The sequence below is a fragment of the Leishmania mexicana genome, chromosome 26, assembly GCF_000234665.1.
Source record: "Leishmania mexicana MHOM/GT/2001/U1103 complete genome, chromosome 26".
NCBI classification, from domain to species: domain Eukaryota; phylum Euglenozoa; class Kinetoplastea; order Trypanosomatida; family Trypanosomatidae; genus Leishmania; species Leishmania mexicana.
This window is the reverse complement of record NC_018330.1, coordinates 424,406-446,190: the sequence shown is the minus strand read 5'-3', so window position 1 is coordinate 446,190 and position 21,785 is coordinate 424,406. Positions and strand designations below refer to the sequence as shown.

General features: G+C 61.4%; 7 protein-coding genes across 7 annotated transcripts; all 7 read right to left on the bottom strand.

The window, feature by feature from the left end:
- Nucleotides 1-737: 737 nt before the first annotated feature.
- On the bottom strand, nucleotides 738-2,510 carry LMXM_26_1360 (conserved hypothetical protein; the record flags this gene model as incomplete). The annotated part of the gene is made up of 1 exon (XM_003876388.1): nucleotides 738-2,510. The coding sequence occupies one exon, from the start codon at nucleotides 2,508-2,510 to the stop codon at nucleotides 738-740; it is 1,773 nt and encodes a 590-aa protein (XP_003876437.1).
- Nucleotides 2,511-3,514: 1,004 nt separating this feature from the next.
- Nucleotides 3,515-4,810, bottom strand: LMXM_26_1350 (putative DNA ligase; the record flags this gene model as incomplete). Its single annotated transcript, XM_003876387.1, has 1 exon — nucleotides 3,515-4,810. The coding sequence occupies one exon, from the start codon at nucleotides 4,808-4,810 to the stop codon at nucleotides 3,515-3,517; it is 1,296 nt and encodes a 431-aa protein (XP_003876436.1).
- Nucleotides 4,811-6,901: 2,091 nt separating this feature from the next.
- On the bottom strand, nucleotides 6,902-8,794 carry LMXM_26_1340 (putative DNA ligase k alpha; the record flags this gene model as incomplete). The annotated part of the gene is made up of 1 exon (XM_003876386.1): nucleotides 6,902-8,794. The coding sequence occupies one exon, from the start codon at nucleotides 8,792-8,794 to the stop codon at nucleotides 6,902-6,904; it is 1,893 nt and encodes a 630-aa protein (XP_003876435.1).
- A 1,555-nt stretch (nucleotides 8,795-10,349) lies between these two features.
- LMXM_26_1330 (conserved hypothetical protein) lies at nucleotides 10,350-11,594 on the bottom strand (the record flags this gene model as incomplete). The annotated part of the gene is made up of 1 exon (XM_003876385.1): nucleotides 10,350-11,594. The coding sequence occupies one exon, from the start codon at nucleotides 11,592-11,594 to the stop codon at nucleotides 10,350-10,352; it is 1,245 nt and encodes a 414-aa protein (XP_003876434.1).
- A 989-nt stretch (nucleotides 11,595-12,583) lies between these two features.
- On the bottom strand, nucleotides 12,584-13,420 carry LMXM_26_1320 (conserved hypothetical protein; the record flags this gene model as incomplete). The annotated part of the gene is made up of 1 exon (XM_003876384.1): nucleotides 12,584-13,420. The coding sequence occupies one exon, from the start codon at nucleotides 13,418-13,420 to the stop codon at nucleotides 12,584-12,586; it is 837 nt and encodes a 278-aa protein (XP_003876433.1).
- Nucleotides 13,421-14,891: 1,471 nt separating this feature from the next.
- Nucleotides 14,892-15,920, bottom strand: LMXM_26_1310 (conserved hypothetical protein; the record flags this gene model as incomplete). The annotated part of the gene is made up of 1 exon (XM_003876383.1): nucleotides 14,892-15,920. The coding sequence occupies one exon, from the start codon at nucleotides 15,918-15,920 to the stop codon at nucleotides 14,892-14,894; it is 1,029 nt and encodes a 342-aa protein (XP_003876432.1).
- A 1,597-nt stretch (nucleotides 15,921-17,517) lies between these two features.
- On the bottom strand, nucleotides 17,518-21,111 carry LMXM_26_1300 (conserved hypothetical protein; the record flags this gene model as incomplete). The annotated part of the gene is made up of 1 exon (XM_003876382.1): nucleotides 17,518-21,111. The coding sequence occupies one exon, from the start codon at nucleotides 21,109-21,111 to the stop codon at nucleotides 17,518-17,520; it is 3,594 nt and encodes a 1,197-aa protein (XP_003876431.1).
- Nucleotides 21,112-21,785: the final 674 nt, after the last annotated feature.

Below are 21,785 nucleotides of genomic sequence, written 5' to 3'. Positions count from 1 at the left end.
CAGTGCCCCTGCACCGCCTTTTGGTGCGCGCGCGTTCTGTGATCCACGCACCCGTTTTCTTTTTATTTCTCTCTGTTGCTTCGCGTGCGGAGGGCGGAGTGAGGGGTTCTGGCATTGAGGTGCAGCGCGATACGTCAGACCCGAAAGCGGGGGTGGGGTGTGTGTGGGTGGGCGGCGGCTGTGAAACACACAGACGGCAAAGAGGCGAAGCGCCGGCGACATGGACGACGGTAGCGTGCGTGACGCGCCCCATGCGCAGGCACGCAGACAGACAGACGGACAGGGAGGTCAAGGCACACCTGAAGCCGCATGCGCATAACCAAGTCAAGGAGACAGACCGAAGAGAAGCAACGACGCCGCTGCTACTGTCCCGATTCACCGAGACACATAATACCCACTCCCTCGCAGGGAGAGGGAGAGGACGAGAGGGCGACGGAGGAAGAGGCAGACATGGTCGAGAGGGGGCCTTGCGCGCATCCGTTTTTCTTCGTCCCGTGTGTATGTCCTGCCCACCGCGGGGCTGAAGGGATGGCGGTGGTGGTGGTGGTGGTGGCAGGGAGGGGGAGAGAGGAGAGAGTCTCTGCAAGAGCCGTTTCGTCACGGTCGGAGCCGAAAACGTAGGCGCCCCCCTCCCCTTTGTAGATCTGCACTCCGACAGACGTCAACGCCGTGGGTCGTGACACTTGCCGGGGACGTACTGATCCTCTCGCCACCCGCGACGGCAGCGTGCCTCCCCCTCAGTAAAGGAGGGAAGCCAATCGTGACCGCGCGTCTTGGCTCTTCGGGTCCGTCGGATAGAGCTGAAGAAGAGACATGATCAGCGTTCGAACTTGCGGCACTTGTGCCTTTGCCATCAGCACGCGCTTCGCCGTCGTATCGAGCGCCTTGCCGTCCATGAGAGCCTTCATGCTCTCCTCGGCGCTGCCGGCGTCCGGCGCATCGGACTCTGCAGTCTGCGACGACTGCGAGAGACGCGTCCGACTCAGCTTCAGATTTTTCTTCAGCAGCTCAAACAGCTGATCCACGATCGAAGATGGGAACTCGCTGCCATCGAGCGTTCGGCTGTCGATGTTGTCGTCGATGATGCGCAGCATGTCCCGGCAGTACTGACACTGTCCAGCGATCAGCGCCTCCATCTCCTTTAGGGCGTCACGATGCTGCGCACCGCGGACATCGTCAGTGTCCATCGCGGCTAGGACGCTGCCGATCCGGTTTGCATCCTGCGCCGCCAGCATCGCAGCTGTGCGCAGCTCACCACGAACCAGGTTCACATCCACCAAGGCCAGCACCCGCCGCAGCGCGAGGTTGCCTTGGATGGCCTCGAAGTCTCTTTGCACTGCACGGCGGGCCCACTCCACGTTGACGCGCGCCACATCGCCGAGCGTCGCGTGCGACCGCGCGAGGTAAAGTGCCTCAAGCGCACAAAGGAGGCCGAGCGCATGGAACTGCGGAGCGCCAACGTAGTGGGCCCGCATCTCAGCGTCGGTGAGGCGGCGCACGTCCATGCCAAGCTGCGTGTGCAGCTCCTGCAACTCTGCGTGCGCCTTCTTCTTTGCCTCCTGCAACGTGCGTCGCAGACCGTCGAGTTTCTCGGCTTCCTCGGGCAGCTGGATCATGTCCGCGCCTACTAGGGCGTTCATGATCTTCTCCTGCAAGAACGCCGTCGAGGTGCCACTGAGCAGGTCTGTTGTGGCGGCGGAGGGCAGCGGGCTGGCACTGACGTCACCCGTCCCGCTTAACCTGTTCTGCCGTGCGAGAAGATCCACGTTCATTTCCTTCTGGTAGTGCTCGAGGAACTTGACAAGGATGCTGCTCAGTCGCGCCTCAGCGACGTGGCCCACGACTTTATCGACAATGGTTCCTTGCATCACGAAGTATGTAATTGGCAGCCTTGCGCGCTCCACCGAGAAGGCGGAGGCTAAATTTCGGTTCTCGTCCGCGTTGATCGTGCAGAGCTTCAACCACTCCATTTTGTGTGGCCTCTGGGTCGGCGCAGCAGCTGACGCTGGCGACAACGCGGACGGAGCTTCACCGCCCTCAGCGGTTTCCGAAACCTGTGTGCCGTTCACCTCGACGGTTAGCTCTGACCGTGACGCCTCCGCTGTACCGCTGCCGCTGCTGCTCGTCGACGTTGCTGTGCCCAGCCCTGTTGTCTGAGCGTTGATCGAGTCCACCAGCTTCTCGGCAGCTTTCAAGTACGCCGAGCAGTTTCTATTCGATATATAATAGATGAGGCAGATGGCCTGCTGAGACTGCAGCACCTCCGCTTCGAAGTTCGCCGCATTCGTGACGTACGAAAGGTGACGAGCGGCGTTGCAGGGGTGCGGCGCCGGGCCCGGGGCACCGATGCGTCTGCTAGAGTTAGCACGAAGCGACGACGACTGTGCAGGTAGCAAGCCAGTGACAGTCGCCGTCCTTCTTTGCCACGCGTGGGCAGCGCCACCGGCTACGCCTCGGTGGCCAGTGGCATCAACGGGGATGAGTCCACGCCGATAGAGGCTGCGCCACATTATGGAAGGGGCGGTAAGCGGGCTACTTGGGTGCACTGAGCGCTATGTGTGCAGGTGTACGTCTCGGGCACTGCGGTGCAGAGCGAGTGAGAGGGGTGGGCGGCGGCGAAGCAGAGAGGGAAGGGATGACGTATTTGTGCACGCGGGAGGGGGAGGGACGTACTGCAACGCCGGCTTTCATGAGAGAGGCGATGCGGGAACCAGAGGAGCACCTTGAGCGCGCAGCTGCCACCTGTGTGGCAGCTGCGGCACAGACACTCAGATTGCACGCATACGCCATACCATCTTCATGTGGGTGGGGACTGCAGCTCTCTTTTTCCAGAGAGTTGTCGACGCTACACCCCGCAGTGGGTCATGTGTAGCAGGAAAGGATGAGCAGAAGAAGCAACGGCAACGCGATGCGCACGTGCTCGCCGCGCGGCAGCTGACCGCGCAGAGCCCCATGCGCGCTCCTTCATCACGGTTGCTTGCTTTTTGCAGATTACTAATCACTCGCTCCGCTCTGCTGCTTCGTGATGGCTGCTGTCGTGGCGCTGCAATCGCAAGAGAGTGCCGCGCACGCCAGGGCGAAAGAAGGTTGTCCCTCTCACGCGCACGCGCATACACGCACCAGCGCAACATGAATGCAAAGACACATCGAACAGTGTAGTGGCGGCGGAGAAGGGAGAGCGAGTAGGACGGGGTGGGGGAGAGGTGCGCGTATGTGTGAGGAGTTGCTTCTATTTGAGGTTCTATAAAACGACTGATGCCTGGGCATGCACGCGGAGGTCCCCTTCTCCCGAGCAAAAAAACAAACGGACCCGCATCACCACCAAACGCGAGCAGGCCATGGCAGAGGTGGTGGTGGTTGTGGAGGGCGGAGAGCAGGGCGCCTGCCCACGGATGCAGAGGTCTGTCTTCAGTCCATCTCTCTCCGCCTCTCGTAGGTGGTGTCTCATGCTTTTTTTTTCGTTTTGCATGGAGCACCTCCCCCCGTGCGTGTCTACCTCTGTGCGGTTCTCGCTTCACAGCCAATCTCGCCTATCCTCACTACCGCGAATGGCCTTGGCGACAGGAAAGCGCGGCACGTTCTGCGAGGAGAGCTCTTGGTATTGCACCGTCAGGTACTTGCCTAGATACTCCCTGCGATGCTCCCACAGCTCGACGCGGCGCTTGTAGGAGACCTTGGGTGCTGTATGAAAGTGCTTGCCGTCCTTGGTTGTGCAGACAAAGGCGCCAAGGGCGCTCTTGAACTTGCCTTCGCCGGGCACGAAGCCAATAATCTTAAACTCAGCATCGTGCATCTGCTTGTACTTGAGTAGCCCAAAGCTGCGCTTGCCGTGCTCGTAGGGGAACTTGGGAAGGCGAATCATGACGCCCTCGAAGCCCTGCGAGCATGCCTCGTTCAGCACGTCCTCCATGTCGCTCGGGTGAACCTGCGCGGCAGGGACATGGTAGATCTTCACGGCCTGCCCGTTTTCCGCGGTCGCCACGCCGCCATGCGTTGCGCGGATCACCTTCTTCCGCGTGTCGTCGTGAACATAGTTGCTAATCCGCTTCGCTCCGCACACCGGGATGAGCTTCTTGAGCAGCATGTAGCGCTCGTCGAAAGGAGCCGACAAGGACGAGAGCTGCGCGCTGTACATGATGTCGAACGCGAAGTACTCTAGCAGGCGTGCCTGCGCCTCCATAATGTTTGGGTCGGACTTCCTGTTGAGCCGGCGTACAAGCCCGTTGAGCTGCTCAAAGTTGCACTCGGGCGCAAAGAGCTCGCCGTCTAGCATGAGCGTCGGGTCCTTCGCAAAGAGCGGCAGCAGCTGCGGGGCGAGGCCGTGGCAGCACTCGAGAACGATGCCGCCACGAGAGAAGAACTGCACCTCGCCAAGCTTCTCGTTGTACCCAATCATGCAGCGGATGCCATCGATCTTGGGGGAGGCGAGGAGCAGATGCTTGTCGGGAGCGGTGCCGCTCTCGCCGTTACTGCTGTTCATGAGCTCATCCACAACAAGCTCCCAGCGCTGCGCAAGCATGGGCTGAATGTTCAGCGATTCCCAGTGTGGATTAGCGAAGAGCACGCTACGGTAGTTCGAGTGAATCATCCGCGGTGCCTTCACGTATTGGGGTTTCTTGGTCACCAGTTCCCCTTGTGCATTGCGGAGCGTCACGTTGTCCAGCTTCTTCTGCGGACTATGGCAATGCGGGCACACGCCGCCCCCATCAATGAAGTGCCCCACAACCATCTCGAACTCCTGCAAGCAGTGAGAGCAGCGCCACACCGCCATCTTCATGCACACGGGTGATACATTGCTCGGCGTCTGCATAACGGTGCCCCAGCACGGCCCCACCCAGCAGGCGGCAATGTGAGGGAACGCATCCTGAATAGATGTAGTCTTCAGTTGGTCGTAGACGCGCTGCTGCTGCGGTGTACGACGACGACTGGCGCCAAAGAGCTTACTCATATCTGGTGGAAGCGTCGAGAGCAGCGGAAAGCCACGACGAAACATTGTTACGTGGTGAATGGTGTCTGTCTGTACGCGTAGACGCTACGCTGCGTGCGTTGTGGGAGGGGGGTGGGCAAATGTACACGGGGGGAGGAGGAGGGGAGGGGAGGACGCGTCTATTTTTCTCTCGCTACGTAATATGTATGTGTACGAGTGTGTGTGTGTGCGTGTGCGAAGTGGTGGTGGTGGTGGGGCCTTGGAGGACGTGGTGGTCACGTGCGTTGATGTGGTGTGCGCGCGCGTGCGAGTGAGTGATATATGTATGGTGTAGATGGGTGGGGGAGGAAGGGGTGGTTGGTGGCTTGTATCTATGACGGTGCGAGAGAGGAGAGGATGTAGGGATAAAGGGTTCCGGCGCCGATGCGTGGCACTTTTACGGGCACATGCGACGCGAGCAGGCAACTAAGCGTGCGGAATACAGTATACACGCATAGGTGTGTGCGTGTGTCCAGCCGCGTTGTCTGTCCACAGCCCGAAGGGGAGGGAACAGATGGAAAGGGAAGAGAGGGCGAGGGGGAGGGGTAGGGAGCGAGAAGACGGCGGGGTCCGGTGAGCGGCGCAGTGACCGCTTCCGCGAAGAAAATGCAGCCGCAGCAGTCTCTCTCACACTCGCGCCACATCGCACACCAGCTTGAAGGTGAAGGGGTGGGAGTGGGTGGGTGGGGCATCATACAGCCAGGAAGACGTTACTGGCTGCATCGCGTATGAAGACTCAAGCGTGAGGGCGAGCAGCGAGTCGAGAAGAAAGAAAAAAAAGGGCGGGCGGGTGCGGAGGGGTGGTGCATCTCGCGGTACAAGACTAGAGACTCGCACGATGTGATCCCGTGGTGCGACGTGCTGCGGGCGTGGCAAGCAAGAGAGACGAGGCGAACGACTGTTGCAGCCCGGGGCGGTGCCACGCACGCACGAACGCACGCAGCGAGGGAGACACCGTGAGGGATGACGAGGGATACAAGAGAGAGAGCGATGACAAAATGGCACACAAAGAGAAGGTGAAGAGAATATACCGAAGAAAGAGAGGAGGAAAAACAGCGGAGCAGCACCACACATGCCGTTCGCGCTTTCACCGCCACCGCCGACATCACCGCCCCGTCCTGCCATCCCCCACTTCGCTCCCTCTCCCACGCTCGACGTGCGAATTGAGAAATTCACTGTGGAGGATTCGCCACAAGGGAGGTGAGCAGCGGCACGCCCATCGGCATGCCGACGACAGGAGGAGTGGCGGTGGCGCGAGGGGTGTGTGGGTGGGAGAGGTGGCGTTGGTGGTGGCAAGACACCACCTACGCGCACCCCCCGAAGAAGTAAGGAGATGCGGTACCTCAAACGGATGCAGCCGGCAGCGTGTGCGGGAAAGGAGAAGGGGAGGGGCGGGGAAGGGCAAGACGACAACCGTGTGATCGCAACAAATCATAAAGTGAAAGTGGGGGAGAAGGCGCCCGCGTAGATGTAGAGGGGTGGTAGTGCAGTGAGGGTGCGTCTATGATCGAGGTAAGGGGGGGGGGAGAGGAGGAGGGTGCGTAAAGGTGGCCAGTGTCGTGGGCCAGGATGACGTGCGCGACAGCAATGGGAGATATTGGACCAGATGTGTGGTGGTGGGGTAATGTGTCCAAAGAGTCTCCGAGAGACGCGGGGTGGGGGGGGGCGGCTAGAGGGCAGGGGTGGCAGCCGAGAGGGTGAGAAGACTCAGGGCACCTATGGTCGAGGGTCAAAGGCGGATGACCAAGAACAACACACGAGGGTGTGGATGCTCGGGGTGCGCGTACGCCTCTACCGTGTGTGTGAGCGGGTCCTTGTGCTCGCGAACTCGGAGGAAGAGAGAGAGCGGAAAACGTTAAAGTGACGTCGCGCACCTCCCCGCCCCTGCAGCCTCCCCGACCCCCCTCACTCTTTCGTCGCCTCGTTCCAAAACGGCTACAGCCAATCGTGCCCATCAGCGGCTCCGCGAACGCACTTGCCCACAGGGAAGCGCGGTACGCCCTCTGCGGTGATCTCCTGGTACTGCACCGTCAGCGCCTTCCCCTTGTACACCGTCTTCCACGACTGCCACATCCGCCGCTTGTCGGCATCAGTGCTCGCTGGGGTGACGGTGAAGCGGTGCTTCTTGTCTGGCGTCACGCAGATGAAAGAGCCGAGAAAGCCCTTCCACTTGCCGGAGCCTTCCACAGCGCCTACAATGATGTACTCTGCGTCCTGCATTACCTTGTACTTCAGCAACGTGCTGCTGCGCTGCCCATAGCCGTACCCGGCGTCAATGTTCGCCGTCGAAGCCATCGCGCTGGCTTTACTCCCACTGGATGCAGCGCCCCGCTTAATCTTCTTGGTTGCCGACTCCACCGTGTCGCTGCCGTCCTTGCCGGCAGCGGTCGTGGCGCCGCGGCACTCACGGCGGATCATGATGCCCTCGTAGCCCACCTGTATGGCGGCTTGCAGGACGGCGTCAACAGCATCGATGGTGCACGAATAGCTCGGCACGCGCCGCAGCACCAGCGGATTGTACTTGGAAATATGCGCGAGGTTGTAAGCTGTCGCGGATGCCAGCAGTCGCTCAAGAACGCCGTAGCGGACGCTGAACGGAACCGCCGACCCTCGACCGTAGGGGAACTCACGGCTGTAAAGGACATCAAAGACGTGGTACTGCAACTGGCGTTGCAGAGCCGCAACTTCAGGGGTGCGCCACTGACGTGTCGTGCGAATCGCCGACGTGAGCTGGTCGAAGCGGATCACTGCCGGCGCATCTGCCTGCAGCCCAGCAGCGGCAGGGGCGGAGCTACCCTTGTGCTTCTTCTTTCCATATGCGGCAACGAGGAGGGCGTTGTAAAAGGCCGACACCGGGTCTGCCCCAGACAATGCCGCCGTGGGGGACGGCGGGGTTGCTTTTCTGACTGTTTTACAGATAGTGCTGAGCTGCGCCAGGTTGATCGAGTCGTTGTACAGCTCGCCGTCAAGAACAAGTGACGGGTCCTTCTCGAAGAGGCACCGCAGCGCTGGCTCGATGGCGTCGTCACAGCACTCGAAGAGCGTGCCGGAGCGGCTGAAGAAGAGCACCTGCTTCGTGTCTATTCGGTACGCGGCGACGCAGCGGATGCCGTCCAGTTTCGGCGACACCTGCAGCACCTCGCCAGGCGCGATTTTCCAGCGTTCCTTATCGTAGCTCTTTGCCAGCATCGGAAGCAGGTTGCGCGTCTCCTGCACGCGAAGGTACTGATTGTCGGCTACGCTTTTGCTGAGGAGGTTCGCGTTCCCGGCGGCGATGGTGTCGAGCGTCGAGTTGGGGCGGCAGCGATGGCGAAGTACTGCTGCGGCAGGGACAGGCTCATGCGCCGACGCGGCGGATGCCTGTTTCTTTTTCAATGGCGAGGCGGGATTGCTGGCGCCACGGGAACTCGACGTACTCTTCTTTGCGGACGCGCCGCCAGCCATGGTGGGCTTTGCTTCACACTTGGGGCACGCACCCCCGGCGGCGAGGTGAAGATCTATGCGCTTGTTGTGCTGATGGTGGCAAGACGGGCAAATCCACCACGCCAGTTTGCGGCTATCAGGGGCAACGTGCTGCGGCTGCAGCATCTTATTCGACGCCGCCGCGATCCATGTGCGGGCGATGGCAGGGTAAAAGTCCGCCAAGGACAGCTTGTGTGAGCCATGACCGCTGCATGCTGTCGGTGCAGCCGCTTCTTTCGCCCTGCCGCCCCTCGCAGTGCCTTTCGCCTTTGCCGTTGTCACCCGCTTCACCGCCCGCAGCTGCAGCATCGTCGGATGCCCGATTAAGCGGCTGCCGCCCAGCTGTCGCAACACAGTCGCCTTCATCTTTTCTTTGTTGGCGAGTTGATGTGTGTCGTGCGGCGTGTGAATCTTCGAATATTCCTGTAGACGAGGAAGCTGTCGCACGCGCAGCAGACAAAACACTTCCCCTCCCTCCCTCTCCCGGCACTGTCCCACCGCTCCGCGGTGAGGAGGGCAACAAGCAAAATAAGAAACAATGAAGTCAGTGGATCCGTGCTCACCCTTCCTACCTCTTCCTCCTCTTCCCTCTCGCTGGCTGTGTGTGTGTGTGTGTGTAGGCCACCGGCGGGGTGGGGGAGAGGGGAGGGAGGGGGTCTTATTTATCGGTTTACAAACCGGCTAAGAGAGCACGTGTGCAGCTACACCTTACAGAAGAAAACACGCCGCCGCCCAGCCGGCATAAGACAGCAACAGCCGGCGCCACCACCGCAGCAACCGTGACGATGAAGGTGGCCGGCAGCGATGCGCAAGTGCGACCACTGAAGGACTCAGGTAACGCTCCCCCTAGAGAGATACCGCAGAAGGTGTGAGAGGAGACAGGCAGGCAGTGAGACAAGCGCTTGATGGCGGCGAGGTTCTGGAGTTCGCGCCTGCAGTCGGTGGTCACCATCAAATACGGCGAGACACAGATGGTATCTGTCACATAATACAGTGACAGTGTGCTCACAAACACAAGTGTACACCTGTGCTGCCGCCGCTGCTGCACGTCGCTCTCTCGCCCTTTGTACTGCGGCGGATGTCCCAAAGTCAAGTGCGGCCGCGCGTCCTCTGCCTCTTGCACGTGCTCACCTTCTCTCCTTCAGTGGTATCTGCGTCGCGTCGCTCTTGCGGCAGGAGGGCCACACACGCCTATTTCTTGGACCTCTGTGTGTCTGTGGTCGTGTGTCTGCCCGCTTCCGCGCCTCCGTGTGGGTTGCGCAGGCCTCCACCCCCTTGCCCTCCGCCTGGGTGGAGGAAAGGAGAGAGGGAAGAGGAGGCGCAGGGAGAAGGACGAGCCCCGTCCGTGTGCGGGTCTGGAAATATTTCTGTGTGCGTACCGGTGGCGCGATGGGTACGTGCGCGTGCGGCTGGGTAGTGCGACGGTGCCTGTGTGAAGGATATCGCGCGGATGCGAGTATGGCCAGCGATTAAAGCGGTGGTGTGTGTGTGTGTGTGCGGGTCGGCGAGAGAAGAGTCGGACGAGAGGGGGGGGGGGAGAGAGAGGCAACAGTGAAGGAGATTGAAAGGGGTAGGAATCGTGCAGAAGAAGTGGTGGTGGTGGTGGGGGGGGGCAGAGGGGTGAGAGGGTGAGGGAAGGGTTTTGGGCGCCCATCATGGGTGGCAGCCGCGGCCGGTGTTCCTCCCGCCCTACACGGGACGGCGATGTCCTCATATGTTGTGATGCGATCCTCTGTTTTCGTGCCGTAAAGGGCGGACGGCGACAGAGCGTGTCCCAGCCCAAACGTTGCCTTTCCGTCTCCAGAGTGCCCCCGTTCGCAGAGGCCTGCCCGTTGTTGCACCCCACCCAGGCTTCGTCCCCCTTTTAAGGGTTGGCCTCTCCCTTGGAGGAGGGGGTGGAGTGAGGGGCGCAGGCGCGCTTTTATTTGCCACGCGGCAGGGCAGCGCTCTTTCCACATTGACGAGACGCGGCGTTCACGGCGCTGCCGCGGGCAATCTGGTTGAGCTGATCGTTCACACGCTCGAGAAGGTCGACAGTCTCCTCGTCTTTCCGGCGTGCGTCGGTGATGCCGGCGAAGGGTGAAGGCGATGAGGCTGCACTGACACCCACTGCGGTGCCAACGGCACCAGCGATCCACGCCTCGCAAGCCCTCCACAGAGGACCATTACCCACTGCAGAGTCCCTCGCGCGAACAGGAGTGCTCGCCGCGCTGCCGTCGCTGTGGTGATCAGGGGCCAGCATGTCCGCAAGGGCGTCCTTTACCAGCGCAAACTGAGCCCCGGTTACCGCCTCCAGCGAGGTGACGTGCGACCCCGTCGCCTCTGCGCGGGCATCACGCGAGTGAGCGTGTGCACTGGCATCGCCAGGGCATTCTCCTGTCACGCTGCTCACCAAGCCCGTGTTGTTTTCAGTGAGCGCGGCGATACAACGGCAAAACTCCAGTGCCAGAGCGCGCTCCTCTCCGGTCAAAGTCGTCGCCCCCGGGGGCGGCGGCGTTTCACGCGACGGCGCCTCACGCCACGTCGTCACGAAACTGGAGAGGAGCAGCACCAGCGCATGCCGTAAAGCGCGCGTTGATGCAGCCACGTGATGGCGCTGATGTGACGTAGGCTTGGACACCGGTGGCGCTCCAAACGCAGTCAGGTAGCGGAGAACAGGGGCTACGTCCTTCTCCAGACAGTCCGCCAGCGCTGCGCTGACGGTGTCGGATGCTGCATACCTGCAGCTCTGAATCTTGTGTGATGATGGGGCGATCGATGCCTGGCGCGGTGCGTGAAGTACAGAGAGCAGCATGTGCGCACTCCACGTGGCCAGCAGCGACTCCAGCCCTCCCGACGGGATCACTGCAGTCTCGCACACCCCTTTCAAGGCGCTTGCGCGCGCCGGCGAATACACCTCGGCGAGACGGACAGATACCACCGCAAGGAGCGCTTCGTCTACCCAATGCTGTGCAATGGACCTAAGCAGCGGCGCCGGCACCACGTCGAACTTCGCGTTGCCTGCCTCATCCGTGCCGCCTCTGTGCGACTCTTCTTGCAGCTGCAGTTCATTGAAGAATGCACTCCAGCAAGACACCCACGCGCCCGAGGAAGGCAATACACGCGAGGCTTCCAGCAACGCTGCCGGCCATCGGGCAGAGAGACGAGAAGCGGTGCGCACAATCATTGTGGGCTTGACCGAGAATAAAAAAAGCAAAGAACGAAGGGGAGGATCAGAGGCGCGGGTGCGGCTCGAGCATCGCAGCGCTCTGTTGAACCCTCCCCCTCCTCGGGCTAACGTGGCGATGTCAAAGAAGGCGGCGCAACGTGCAGGCAGGGAAGAGAGAGTGCGTATGGTGGCTGGTAACGTGGAGGGCAAGAGAAGGGGTGCAGAGCAGTTGCAGAGACAGAAGATAGTGGGGTAGCCGTCGTGCTCAGGTGAAGCAGGGGGTGCACGTCTCTCGCGTGAGTTCACTCATCAGGATTCTATGAGACCTTCTCTTTTCGCGAACTCCATCACGCAAGGTGGGCATGACACAGAGTGCCGGCACAGCGGAGACGGCGACGGGGCTTTTCTGATGATATGAGGCAGTCGTGTGCGTGCGCGTGTGTGTGTGGGAAGGGGGGGGGGGTGGGGGAGGGCGATGATCGTCTACTTACCCACCCGTACCTGAACGCTGCCACCAACCAACAACCAAGCGCTCCAGGCTTGCTCACCCCACCTACCGGAGACGGCAAGTACGAGCCCCCCGCCCGTCGACAAGAGTGGAAGCTGTTCAGGATGGCTGCATCCTCCATTTCTAGTTTCCGTTGTCTTTTCAGGACGTGTGATTACGCAGAGACGAGAGAGAGAGACGCGCAAGGACAGGCGCAGGGCGGGGAGAGGCTCAGAGGGAGGAGCGTTTCCCGCATGACGCCTCTGCGCAGTGACCAAACCAGCAATCATGCGCCACATGGCACTCCTACACAGCCGTACGCACCTCGGACGTGAGAAGAAGAAAAAAAGGCAACAACCATAGAAAGACAAACTGCGCGGTACACCCCGAAGTGTTTATGTGCAGGCACCGCTTCCCGAGAACACAGACAGCTGGCCACCCCACAAGAAGACCCTACAGAGACACGCATACCCCCTCCCCCTTCCCACCCCCCACACACATACCGTGGTGTAACTCGGCTTTACACCTGGTACTTCGACTTCGGGCGCGTGCGCTTTCCCTTCGTCTTGGTCGCGCCAGCCGACGACCGCGCCGCCTTGACAAGCTGCGAGGACAGGCCCATGTCCACGGTGTCGCCTTTCTTTGTCTTGCTGCTCTTCAGCTCAGGCAGCATGCCTACACGAATCATCTTGGCAAAGGGAAGATTCGCCACGGCTGCGAGCTTGTAGCGGCGGAAGCGGAAGCGCTTGAGAATGCGATGCTTCTTCATCTGGAAACGGCGAGCCAGCCAACGCGACGACGGGTACGGATAGTTGCGCGGGCCATACGTGACCTTGCCGTAGAACTTCGCCGCCCAGCGACACGACAGCTGCTCCAGCACTTCACCGTACTTGGACCTTCCACTCTTCATGGTTGCCGCTGCAGGGCTGACAATGCTGGCGTTGGCGGCTGCAGCGTTCAGTGCCCGTGAATCATCGAGTAGCAACAGCAGCGGCCGCATTGACACATCCGTGGCGGTGCAGACGCGCTGGCGGAAGGATTTTATGTGGCAGTTGGTGTTGAAGCTGGTGGCAACCGCCGAGGAGCTGGGGTCAATGAACGTGGAGCCGCTGGCGGCAGCGGCGCGAAAGGCCGGCACCGGTGGTGGCACGGGGGCGCCGTTGAGGAAGTTGCCGCACCGACCGCCGCAGTAGCGCGCGCTTTGATTGCTCGCGTCTGCCAGCTTCGGCGTGATGTTCGTCATTTTACGTGGCGCGGATGCCTCATCCTCCTTCGTGTACGGGGTGTTGCTGTAGTTCTTCGGGACGGCGGCGGCGACGGCCGATGCCACGCGACAAAGGACCGCGGTGCACTTCATCGGGGAGAGAGAGCGCGAGAGCGAGACGGAGGCGAGGGAAGGGGTGTCGTGCAAGGCTGTTGTGTATGCGTGGCAGCGTGTGCGCCGTACCTGTGCTTTTCTGTCCTGCCTTCCTAATCCCGCTTCGTGGGGTTCTGTTTCGTTTTGGGCGTGGTGACGAGGACGTGCGCGCAGTAGAAAGGGTGGCAGCGAGAGTGAGGGCTGAAGAGTAGAGGGGGCGGAGGAGGCCCGCGCTTGGCATCCGATGAGTCACGTGCGTGCACCTGCTCGTGCGCGCGTCATGCCACCGCCGGGGAGGGGAAGGGGGGAGGAGGAGGAGAGACACTGAAAAACAAAAAAACGAAGGGAATAGCACGCATCCCGAAAGAGGAGCCGACGGATATGGCGGGGCAGCGACGCTGACCCGGCCCCTTCGAAGCATGCACTGTGTGCAGTACTAAAAATAAACAGCAGTGACTCCGGTGTTCGTTGACAGCAGAAAAATATGGACACGGAGATGAGCATGCACACCGCCGCCGCTTTCCGAGGTGAAGTCAAGCGAATGAATGTGACCCGCCCTCGGCGCATCCATCCTATATCATCCAGCACGACAGGGCGGGGATCAGCACCCCCTATCCCGGCCCGCATCTCGAGCCTCGATGATGGTCGTTGTTTAGTTGACGTTTGTGTGGGAGAGCCTGGACGGCTCATCCACGCAAAGACCCACTCACAGAGACGGACACGTTAACGCGGACGTCCGCACTTAGGCACGCACAGTGACAGAGGAGCCCACACGTACACACACACACACAGAGGCAGAGGCAGAGAGACAAGGAGGGCAATGGACAAGGGCGACAACCAAAGAAGCCAGGGCCGTCAAACCACCAGGCAAGTGGGGGTGGGGTGGGGATATATATATATATATAGATAGAGAGAGGATAGGACGCAGCTGGGCACTGGTACGCCACAACACTGCCCAGACAGAGGCAATCCCCCTCCCCCTAAACAGAGACACACACACACGGCAACACCGCTTACATTAAAGAAAGCCTGCCCTCACTGCACCCGCCCCGAGAAGAACAAGAGAACAGCAAGGAAACAGCTACAACTATACCTCACCGGACAGCATACACCGGCCTAAAGATCATGAGAAAGGCAACGCGCTAACGTGCCCGCGCGCCATCACGCATGCACATGCGAATCGAGGGACAGCGAGACACGTCGGGGAGGTCACAGGACACTCCTCCTACCAAGAAAAGGTGCCAAAACACAAGCAAGGAGTACAAGAGGGAGAGGGAAAGGGAGGGAGAGAGGTGAACAAACAACCGTGGGGGCACCTCTGTGTGTGCATCAGGTCGTGTGTGTGTGTGTGCGTGTGCACAGGAGTCAGGGGTGCAACGGCCCCTTCTCAGGTCTGGACGCAGCAGGGACTGCGCTCTCTCTCTGAGTCGAGGTCGGACCTTCCCTTTGTCGCTGCCCTCCGACGTGCTGCTCAAAGAACACATAGAACGGAGAAGACGGCCAACAGCACCATCAAGACACGCGTCCACCACGTGCGACGCTCTGCTTCCGTCTGCAGCTTCATCTGCATCTCCTTCAGCCTGCGCTCCTTTGCCTTGGGGTGCGCATCGTCGGCGAGGTGCTGTGCCCGGCTTGCCAGGTTCTCGGCAGAGGCGGCGCCCCAGTTCACCTGCGGAAAGTTCTCCGTCAAGAAGTTCACGACAGGGTCGATCACCGGCTGCGCGGTGCGCACGAGCCACACGAGTCCGTACACACATCCCGAGAAAAGCAGCCGCGGAATGTGCAGGACGTGCTCCTCGATGTTCTTGAGTCCCTCGCGAGCCGGGGGGTTCACCCAGGCACGGAACATGAGGTACCCCTGCACGATGAGCGACACAAACACAGCCCAGAGGTAAAAGTAAAGACACTTGTACATGATGGTGGCAAGACGACTGACACGCAGCTGGCTGGTGTAGAAGCGCGGCTGCGAGCACTTGATAGCGAGCATGTCGCGAAACTGCTGGTCGTCGTCGTAGCTCGCCACGTGTTCCTGCGGGATCTCCACGTTGATGGCCTGGCCACTCTTCGCAGTGTCCGCGGACATCTTTGTTGCCCCTGCAGCTGTCTCCCTGTCAGCCTTGGCCTTTGCCGCGGCCGCCATCGCCTCCGCCTGCTTCTTCTGCCAGCGGCGACGCTCCTGGGCCACGAAAGCCTGCAGCTTGCGGCTCGCCTTATAGTGCAGCGGGTAGCCGTCCTCGAGAACGTTCACACCGCTCATGTCAGAGCTGAGAAAGACCGAGTTTGCACTACCCGGCGCACCTAGCGTGACCGCCGTCCATCCGCCAAAGCCTTGCTTGCGGTGAGAGGGAAAGAAGATGACGTTGCCAGCGAAGTCGAGACCGAGAAACCGCGGCAGAATGCGGTACCGCGTGAGGCTCCAGAAGTGGCCTTCCACCATCGACTGCATGTCCTGCTTCCTCGAGAAGAGGCCGCGCAGCAACGGCGTCGTTCGCGTGTACATCTTTTCCCTTGTGCCTTTCGCGGAGTCGCGCGCACACGCTCTCTCTACTGCACCAGATGATGCTGCTATCAGCTGCGCCCGCGTGCGTGCGTGCGGGCGCCTCGATCCGCACCACAGCAGAAAGCCAGGGGTAACCGTAAAACGAGTGAGAAGGCACGGAGCGGCGATGCCACGGGAGGATGAGCACCTGATGAGGGCAGCAAGAAATAGAGAAGAGATGTATATGTTTGAGTGTGTGCCCCCCCCCCTGTGCCCCTCACTCTATCCCTCGCTCCCTCTCTCCGTGTGTGTGTGTGTGTGGGTGAGCAGACACGGAGGAGGCGTGGCGTACGCGGCGAGAACGAGCGGACGAAAGACTCAAGAGCAACGCACACGCGCACGGGAGAAGACGACGAAAACAGAGCAACGCTCACGAGAAAGTGGCGAGAAGAGGCGCAGGCTGGGACGCTGCATCTACGCAAAGGAGAGAGAGAGAGAGATGCAGAGAGTGAGGGAGTTTGCGTGCGCGTGCTCGTGCAGAAGAGGATGTGTTCACGTGGACCGTGATTCGCGGAAACGGAGAGCGAGCGAGAGAGAGAGGATATCATGTCCCAGTTACTACGAGTTGCCGAGATCAGCGAGTGCACCGCAACGCTAGAGAGTAAAGGCGGTGGTGGCGAGGGTAGGCTCGAGCGCTGTGGCATCGACTCGTGCGCCTTGCATCATCTGCCCTGGTATCACTGCTGAGCCCCACAAAGGCGCACCTCCTCTTCACCCGTTAACTCTACTCGCACGAACTGTCTCTCTCTCGCTCTCTCCCTGCATGTGTGCTTCTCTTTCGTTTCCGTGCGGATGCGGATGCGGATGCTGAACGTGTGGTGGTGCGTGCTGAACAATCGTTAAACAAAAAGTCAGAAGGAAAACCTCAGTTCTGTTCACACCAGAGCGAAGTCGGTAGAGCCCAGCAGCGTGCTCTCCCCATGCCGTTCATCGGCACCACCGCCGCCACCGCGGCCGACAGGAGTAGCCGAAGCACAAGGAGGGAGTCCAACCGGAAAAGAAGGAGAGATGGGCAGAGAAGGCGCGCCACATGCACACGCACTCACATGTGGCGCAGAAGGTGCCCGTCAGCGTTCAACAGGCAGGTATCTGTACCGCTCATCTACTGCCTCTATCGACACAGATACCACACACACACACAGACACACAGACACCTTCTCTCGCCGCGCCCCTCATCCAGCACAGCTCCACCCCGACCCTTCCACCCTCGTACACACACGCGCTTATGCACATGTGTGTGCATATGCCCCTCTGCACAGCGCGGATACCAGCACACCATGAGCAGAGACACCAGCACCCACACACGGTGGAGGGGAAGATAGAGAGGACCACGCTCAGTACCCCCGCTCCGCCATTGTATCACACCTTGCCCACGCGTGTATGGGCTTTCTTCCTTATACGGACGTATCACCTTAGTCTGTTATTTGGTTACTCGTACGCACACACACGGGGATAGGGGAGGGAAAGGGGAGGGAAGCTCGCTGGCTGCTTCCGTCCCGGATACGGCCTAGGGCCAGCTACTCGACACTGCCCCCCTCTCTCTCTCGCCCCCTCTCTCTTAGTCCGTGCGCACCTTCTTGGCTTTGCGACGCTCTGAGCGATCCGTATCGTCCTCATGCCGGCTCAGCAGCTCCTGCATGTCCTCGCCCATTCCATCGTCCTCGTCCTCGTCACTGAGTTCGTCAGACGTCTGCGTCTTGTCATCGTCACCGCTCTCTTGCTCCTCGCCCTCGTCCTCGTCGTCCTCGGCATCACTCTCTTCATCGTCGCCATCCAGGGAGTGCGAGTCAACGTCGTCATCGCTGCCTGAAGAAAACTCGGCCTCGCTGCTGTCAAGAGCCGCGTCGTCGTCCTTGTCTTGGCCGTCGTCACTCTCTTCATCCCCGGCGTCGGCCAGCATTTCGTCCGCGACGACGGCCTCCCTGCGAGTTTTCTTGCACTTGCCACGAGCGGCAGTGGCACTCTCCGCCTCCTCCTCACTGCCGTCCTCACCTTCTTCATCCGCTTCGCTGTCGAAGGAGCCGTCGCTCGGCATATTCGTGACGCTCACATCGTCAGCGAGGTCCATCGCCTCCAGCGCGTCCAGGTCCATCTCGCCGTCCTTGCCCGCCATCTCGGCCATCATGATTTGGTCCATCACATCAAGATCGCCACGCCCGCCGCCGCGTTTCATGTCGCTGCTGTCGTCGAGGATGCTGTGCGCAGCCTTGGTGCTCTGCAGCTGCTCCCGCGCCAACGCACGGGCACGCTTCTGCAACACCACGCCCTTGCTCTCGCGCTGTCGCCGCTTCTTCTCGATCTCGAGCTTGCTGCGGACGCGCACCACTCGAGGGCCAGACCGCGAGCGCGACTCCTTGAACATTACAGGGAAGAGGATGTCGTCATCGACGACGCTGCCTCGCCCGGTGAGGTGCAGCCGTCGCTTGCTGGAGCCGCTGCTAGTGGCGAGGCCGCCGCTGACGGCCAGCACTGGACGCCCCATCTCCATATTGGAGGATAGCGACTTACGCGGAATGTTCATGAACTCATTCTTCTGTGAAGGTCGGACGGACTTGAAGATCGACAGTCGCCCATACAGGACAGCCAGCTTGTCGTACTGGCTGCACAGGCTCTCGTAGTGGTGCAAAATGGGGGCGAGGAAGTCCTTGGGAGGAGAGGCCACCATCGGCGGTGTCGTCTCGCTCGCCCGACCGGCCGCCTCCTGCGCGTCCCAATCGCGCTGCACCGCCAGCAGCTCGCTGCCACGGTAGTGCACAATGGCGTCGATCCACTCGAGCAGAGAGGAACGAATCGAAAAGGCTGCCACGCCTCCTCGCAGCGCGGCACCGCTGCCACTGCTACCATTGGTGTCTGCCGACTGCGCCGCCGCGTCGGCCGTGGCGCTGCCGCTCACGGTGCTCGCGGCGTGGCCGCCCTGCTCAGCCGTAGCATACGCGATCGTCGACTCTGCACCGCCACCCGCGCCGAACTGTGACGCTGGCGTGACCTTCTCGACCGCCTTACTGCATAGCCCCAAGCGCTCCGAGATGACATGCAGGAGCTGCAGGCAGTACGGCAGCTGGAGGGAAAGCACTGTCGCCCGCATGCCCTCTGCGGACCGAGCGGACATGCTCAACAGGTCCATCACAGCCGACGTGTCATTCGCATGCAGGGCCTGATACAGAGGCACGGTTGCGAGGCCGAGGGCGTGGTGTGACAAGACACTGCGACCGACCTTGATGTCACTTCCCTCGCGCTGCTCGAGGGCATCGTCGCCGTCGCTTGCTCCCTCGGCGGCCGCTGCACTGCCGGTGGAGAGTTGCCTCCGCCGCAGCGCGGCGGCCGCCTCTTCACGGGCCACCTGCTGCAGCCGCTGCTCGAGTGTGTACTGCTTAACTGGCAGGTCCTGAATGGACTTGGCGTGGTACAGCTGCGGCGCCTTGAAGGCGTCCGTCATGTACTGGCTTGCCTTTGCGGCAACCTGCTGCTGGTGCGCTGCCCAGACAGTGTCCATCACGACGAAGGCGCTAGTAGCCGCGTCGGTGGTGTGCTGGAGAAGGTACTCCGCGTCGCGCTGGCCTGCCAGCAACGAGGCGTGTGTCGCGTTCAGCGGCAGCTCCACGACGGTGGCGACGCTCGCGTTCGTGCCGGCCACGCCGAGGGCGAGGGTGGCGAGGGCCGTGCGTTGCGCGTTGGCCGCATTCGCTTTCGCCGCCCTCGCCTTCGTGCGGGCTTCGACGGCCGCGCCCGTGGTGGCCACCGACTCCGGGGGCGCTGCGGCAGCTGCGGACGAGGCCTCCTTCACGGCGTCGCCAATGTTCTTGGTTTCAAACATGGGCAAAGCGAAGCGACCGCGCAACAGGGTCATCTCCAGCGACCGTAGCGGGCTGTCTGATGCGGCGACGTGGCTGGGTCCTCCAGACGCCGGCCGCAGTGCACCGAAGAGGAGCCGACCAGCTGCCACCGCAGACACGAGCACCACATCTGGCTTCAGTGGCACCGGCTCCACAACTGGCGGCAGCAGAGCGTCACCGAGGCTCCAGAGAAGGACCGAACCGGTCAGGGTGGTCACCATGACGTAGTTGCCCTTACGGCTGCCGTTGGTCGTATCTGGCAGCACAGACACGTTGAGGATGCGCTGCCCGCACAGAAGTGTTCGGCGGCACCGCGCCACCACTGCCGACGACGGTGCGGCGACGCTGTCAAGACCGGTGGTGAGGAGTGAGGCAGCGGCGGAGGAGGGCGGCGGCGTGTACCGCACGTCCCAGATGCGCACAACGCCATCCTGCGCACTGGCCGTGATGGCCGGCAGCGAGACGGGCGTGTCCGACACACCACCGCCACCCGCAGGCAGAGCTGACGGGGCCACGCTGCTCACCCATGCAAACTCGGCACTCGTTCCTTGCGACGGAAATGCCAGCAGCTTCGTGGCGTGCACCTGCGGCGGGACTGCCGTGTTGGCGGCAGCCGTGCCGGCCATGGCACCACCACTGCCGTTGCTGCTGGGGTTGTTCGCCAGCGCACGCACCTCGTACAGCGCGTTTGTGGGCCCCGAGACGAGCACACGAAAGATGCGATGCGGGTCGGTGGCTCTTGATGCTGTGCGGGCTTCTGTCACTGCCACAGTGTCCATAACAGTGAGTGTGGTGACCGCGATCGAGCTCGCGTCGGGCTGCACGCGCAGACGAAGACACGGCCCTGAGGTGGCGTTCTGAACGTGCACCACGTAAAGGATGTGGTTGGCAGCCAAGCAAAACGCGTAGCCGCCACAGATCTGCAGCGAGATGATGGGCTGCTGCGTCTCTGACACCTGCACATGGGCGACCTGAACGTCGCGGCGAACATCGTGCAGGATCACCGTACCGTCGCTGAGGCCGACGGCGGCATAATATGTGGCGACCTTGTTGTCGAGAAGCGCCTCGCTGCGGTGCCCGGCAAGCGAACTGCCCTTCCCGCTTGACGCCAGAGCTTCGTTCTCCTCCGCTTGGCGAATCGCGACAGACGTCAGTGTCAGTGCAGCGAGCGAGACTGTGCGCCTGCGCAGAGGCAGCTCCACAACAGCGGCCAGGGATGAGGTCGTCGTGTCGAAGATGCGTGCGGCGGGGAAGTCAGTGCCGACCATGAAGTAATGACCAGCGAAGTCGCACTTCAGAAGGAGCGACTTTTCCGTCATGATGCAGTTTGTGCGTGTGTGTTGTGCTGGCGAGTGAGAGGAGGAGCGGAGGGGGACGGGGAGTGTGTGTGTGTGTGTGTGTGTGTGTGTGGAGCGGCTAGAGGCACGTATGCGTGTGCACGTCTCTCCGCAGCGTTAGCTGTGCACCCAAAAAGGAAAACGTGAAAGGAGAAGAGAGAGAGGGAGTCGAGGGGGTGGGTGGGGGCAGCAAGAGAGGCGCATCGGGACTGAAGCCGTTCCGCTCCTGTTTTGGGCATGCGCACCCACACCACTGCAGTTCACGTGATGGGGGGATGGGACGGCTCCTCGGCTGCTGCTGTTGTTGTGCATCAACGCGCAGGAGTGCCTTCCCACCTCGGTGGGGAAGACATAGATGGATATGTGCGTGCACAGACTGTTTGCAACGCTGCGCTGGTGGTGCCTGTTGCTTGGTTGCACGATTTACGCGATTTACGCTGCTGCATCCAGCACGCTCCGACATTGGCAGTGGCGCGCACACCGACATCCACCCCTCCCACCCCTCCTCAAGCACCCGCAAAAGAAAAAAAATCTGCACGCTTGGCTCCAGCCTCGATCCCCTCGTTGCTTCCATGAGTGCGTTGATGGCTATCGGCTTCGCGACCCGCCGAGCGCAGATCCGCCGAGCCCCCTCCTCCCCCCATCTCTCTGTTTCG